The sequence below is a fragment of the Thunnus thynnus genome, chromosome 22 (assembly GCF_963924715.1).
Source record: "Thunnus thynnus chromosome 22, fThuThy2.1, whole genome shotgun sequence".
NCBI lineage: Eukaryota > Metazoa > Chordata > Actinopteri > Scombriformes > Scombridae > Thunnus > Thunnus thynnus.
The window spans coordinates 7,370,519-7,375,501 of record NC_089538.1 but is presented as its reverse complement, the minus strand read 5'-3'; the positions used below and the strand labels follow the sequence as shown (position 1 = coordinate 7,375,501).

General features: G+C 43.5%; 1 protein-coding gene across 1 annotated transcript in view; it reads right to left on the bottom strand.

Annotated features, from left to right (window-relative positions):
- serpinh2 (serine (or cysteine) peptidase inhibitor, clade H, member 2) overlaps positions 1-4,094 on the bottom strand; it is a 19,605-nt gene extending 15,511 nt beyond the window's left edge. The window contains exons 1-3 of the mRNA XM_067579629.1: positions 3,780-4,094; positions 3,381-3,555; positions 2,142-2,782 (exon numbers count right to left, since the gene is read on the bottom strand). Coding sequence (XP_067435730.1) covers positions 2,142-2,775 — 634 coding nt within the window. The 5' untranslated portion in view covers positions 2,776-2,782; positions 3,381-3,555; positions 3,780-4,094. The remainder of the gene's footprint in view (positions 1-2,141; positions 2,783-3,380; positions 3,556-3,779) is intronic.
- Positions 4,095-4,983: the final 889 nt, after the last annotated feature.

The following is a 4,983-nucleotide window of genomic DNA, read 5'->3' as shown; positions in this document are numbered from 1 at the left end:
TTCCCTCTCTACTTTCCTCCCGTCTCTTTTACTCTGCATCTCTTTGTCCCCTTCCCACCCAGAAATCTCTCCTCATACTGTTCTTTCTCTGCAGTCCTCGTGCCATTCTCTTTGCTTTTAACATCTCTCCACTATAAACATGTTCCACTACTAATTGCCCCCAACCTTCCCTTTGTGTTGAATGCTGTGCACAGCCCAGGGAAGGAGGGACAGCTACGAGTTTTGGGTTTTGTTTTTTTTTTAATTCTCCCCTTCAATAATTAACTAAAGGGAATGAAAGTGAAACAAACAAAAAACGGGCAAGGAAGCAGATGCCTGTTCAGCGCCAAGAGAAATTCCAACAACCATTACATTATCACACACTATGAATTGCCTTAGGACCTTAAAATCAAAGACAAATAAAAAAAAAAAGTTACAACAAACCAGAGGCAGCTGGTAAGAGCAAGAAGCAAAACTATCGACTACTTTCAAATTATGAATCAAAACTAAAGGAATCCAATTTTCCGTAATCTAATTTGTGTGCCACAATCTGCTGTATAATCTAATTTGTATATTTCTTCCACAAAATTAATGAACCGCCCAACGTGGGTCGGTTCACAGAAAAACTAATTTGGTAATGAAGTCAAAACATCAAACAAAGAAAAAATAATTAAATTGCTTATCAATGTATAGTCTGTCAGGGGATGTTATTTTCTGAGGGCTGTCTATCTGTTGGCAACCTGTTTTCACTTCGGCAGCCTTTCCTTCTTTGCGCCTAATAAAAGAAAAAGAAAAAGAATACCTGCAGGAGGGAACAGAAGGAATAGAGACAGATAGACACAGATAAGGGATGTGAACAGGAGACATGTGGGAAGAAGAGGAAGAGGAGGCAGGGGTAGATTAGACCGCGATAAACAATGACAAAAGCACAAAAACAGAGACAAAAAACGCCACAAAAAGAACAAGTGAAATGGAAGGATATATTTAACACGTCGTCCTCTTTTGTCGGAGACGGCAAACAAAAATGAGATCCGACGTCAGCGGGCGCACGAACGTTGGCTGGGCTCGGAGAAAAGAGAGAGATGTAGATTAAATTCTGAAAAGTTATCAGAAAAAATGAAAATAAGCTATTTCTTTGACTTGTGGTGAAGTAAAATCTAGTTGTACAAATGCTGACTCCCTTTAACAGCCTCATAACATGAATTTAACTCTCTAACCTTAAATGCTACTTTTTAAAGGGTACAACGATGAACAATTAACTTCAGATAAGGATAATATGGATATGTTTTTGGGACGCGATTGTAAAATCGCAGATGGGGTTTCTAAATGACTGCATTTGTACTGAAACGTTGACTAGTTTCCACCACTGCAGACCGTCACAAAGAGCAGATCTGAGCCAAGCTGTGCCGACGCAGACTTGGAGCGCTCCAAGCACAGATGTTAGGCATGACACCGAGGGAGAGAGTCTGGACACTTGTTACTCAATTATTTAAGATGACACATCACCCCCCAATGGAAGATGAATAAGCTCTCAGTGATAGACCCCAGAATCATCCTTTATCTGCCGTGTCCACCAGCTGGAATCCACCGCATGCACGCACACAGAAACACACACACACACAACACACACAACACACAACACACAGGTGGGCATGCTGGCACACACATTGTAGTGGGCAAACTGTGGTATAGGCTCTCAGTGCTGTCTGAATGTGGAAAATTGTGCGTGTGCATGCCATTTAATATTCTAACACTTTACATCCAGTGCAGAAAATAACTCCAATAATGTGTTCTGCTCAATACAGAGACGTTGCATAATCACAAATGACTCCACAATTACATAGCACACTAATCTGTTTCAGCAGCCCAGCCTAGCTGCTTCTGTTAAAAAAAAAAACAGCTAAAGCCAACCAGTTATGCCATTGGTTGCTGGCCATTATTAAACATTCAGGCAGCAGCTGGGTGCAGTTTCTTGATATAGGATGACTGTCAAGACTGTTTTTGACAACAGTCAAGACATGAGTAGTATGTTTATAATGGTTTTCCATTATCAGCTCTACGTTTTCCAAGATTTTGTGATCTCAAACCAAAGTTAGCATGTGAAGCTGAGTGCAGACAGGGACACCTGTGTATTGTATTTTCTGTACACACTTACAACTCACCTTTAAAGCGCAGGGCATTAGCCACTATCAGAGCTCCAGCCTTAGCCTTGATTTCACCCTCTAAAGGAGCGCTCTCCAGCCCGCCGAGCCCAGCCTTAGCCCAGGTATGGAGCTGCTTCAGGTCAGCCTTGGAGTCTCCTTTCCCCAGTGGTTTGTGCTGCAGTTTGAACTTGGCCTGGCTATTTTTAACAAAGGCCGGGCTGACCGAAGGAGCTTGCTTGGAAAACACAGCTGAGGAGCTATGTAGGTGGAAGCTGGTCCCATTAGCTTCAGTGAAGCTCTTCAGCGCCCCGGACAGAATCTCTCCAGCCTTGGCTCCAGGCTTGGCTAAAGATGGGGTCTTGAGGAGATCTTGGAGCTGGCTGGCAGTGGCGCCAGCTGAGCCTCCGCTCAGAGCTCCAAGTGAGGAGGCCACAAGCAGAGGGGAGAAGAGAGTGTTTACTGCGCTTGAGTCAGAGCGGAGGGCCTGGTACAGACGCAGACCCAGAGCCCAGCTGGGGTCATGGGGCGGGGGCGGGCGGGGTGCAGCGGTGGCAGGGGCAGCAGTGCTCTTCTTGGATGAATTGGTTTTGCTGCCCAGCACCAGGAGGACTGGTAGAGAAATAAGGAAATAGACAGGGAGCCTGGGCAGCATGGCAGACCTGCAGGAGAGCACAGGGAGGGAGTCAGTATAAAGATCTGCTTCCACTAGATACACTATTTATGTGTGTATGACAATGAGACTGCATCCATCTCATTTATAATACAGCACCATTCATTAAACATCTTCTGACACATTTTTTACAGTATAATAGCTACTCATGCTGTTACAGCACTGTTCATATTTGAGATAAAGCAATATAAACAGCCTAAGGGTTCCCTCTTTGCTTTAAAACTACTACATGTGCAAACAGCAGCCCCCTGTTCCCACAGTGCCACAGCAGTAAACTTGATTTTGTAAATTCCTCCCCTCTTAGCAACATGGTTATTATCTCACCCGCTGCGCAAAAAACCAGAGTGTGACAATTAGATGAAGTTTCAAAGGAGTCTAGGACTGAAAAAAGTAGATAAAAAGGAGAAAGGAGTAAATCCGCGTTTTCCTATGTTGCCTTACAAACCCCCGACTCATTGATTTTTGCCTATAACCGGTGACAGCAGTGACGGGAAACATCTGTTGTCTCATTTTCAGCCGACTCCTGTTATGATTCCCTACTCGGCGAAAAGGAAAGAAAGAATGAAGGCGTGTTTGCTGAAGTTTACCGTTAATTAATTCAAGTTTATTCCTCTCCTCCGCCGCCGTCCTTTAAGCTACGTGGGCTCCAGAGGAAGTTGGGCTGGGACTGGGCTCAGACGTGGCAGCACACAGAGGAAGTTTACCTTCTGTCTCCCCTCAACTCTAGCTTTTCCAGAAACTTCCAGTGCAGCTAACTGTGCGCTGTAGAGGAAACGAAAAGTCGGATACAACGATGTTATGATGATTTACCCAGGAAATAGCATCCAAAATAGCCCTATAACCACTGTGAAATGTAGTTCTTACGAAAATATAGTGAGTAACCTCGTTTTACTGCAGTTATACTTGACAAGTACATTATACTACGTCATTTTTACAGCTAAATATGCTGCAAAAAGTAGCTGCAAAAATAAGTTAAAGAAGCCTACCACTGCTGGAAAATCTTCGGTTAGTTCGCTTTATAGTCTGCTGTGGTATCTGTATCCAACTGGTTTATGTAGGTATAATACATTTATGCTTTACAAAACCATCATTAAATATCACAAAGTCCCTGCAGGGATATATTATAGTTGAGTTTGGCTGTGCGTGTAATGTTAGTCCTGGTATAGCTTTGAAAACGAATAAAAATCCAGGAGTTGCATTAAATGAGGCGTTTCTTCATACATTCAAGAGAAAACTCTGAGGGTTATAGCCTGAGTCATAATAAACCCTCTTGTTCTTGGCTCAGTGGGGGTTGTAGTTCCCCAAACCATTCAAGCGGGGTCGCTAATGGTCTTCTCATCGCCTCAGCTCAGTGACCCTGTGAACGGCTGCTGCATGTGGGCCAAGCCCTCCTAAAACTGACAGCCAGCCCTCCCAGTAGATAGCATGATGGAGACCACAGAGCCAGCAGGCTGATGAGGTTTTGCTCCAAGCAAATCCAACTGAGGAAACTTTTGCTTTAAATTATGATTTAATCTGTCAGCATTTTGGGATGTTAATCAGGGAGGGGATAGTAAAACGCATGTTCTAAATAGTCCCTCTTCTACTTTCTTTATGTTTTAAGTTAAAGGAAATTAAATTTGCAGGGAACCACCCCACACACTCCACCTAAGAGTCCCACTATTCAGTAGCTGTGCTAATGTAGTCTACTGTCTAGGAAAAGTAGGGCAGACTATGCGAGCCTGTGTTACGTCTGACCCTTCTAAATAGTCCTCATTCTGTATTCTCCTCGTTTTCCTGTTTTCTGCCTTCCTAAATTATACCTGCCCCTCTCCCTACAGCAGAACAAGGAATGGAGAGCAGATAACTTGTAACACACAGCTTCAGGACAGGGATTACAGCCCAAATTGATGGATGGAGAATGGTCATATAGGGTGTAGAGATATACTAAGGAGGCTTGAGAAGGATCAGAGAGGGATATGGAGGAAGATCATTAAATAATTAATATTGTGTTAATTACTGTTGTGCACTGTCCAAATATTTGGACAAATTGTACTTTGATGCTTTGGCAACATTGTTCTTGAAACCTTCGTGCCAATAAAAGCCCTTTGAATTGAATTGAAGTGATAACTGCTCGAGACCACCAATGCTCAGCAATCAGGCCGAAAATGACAGCTTGTAGACCCAACCAATTATTCACCCCAGCCAAAT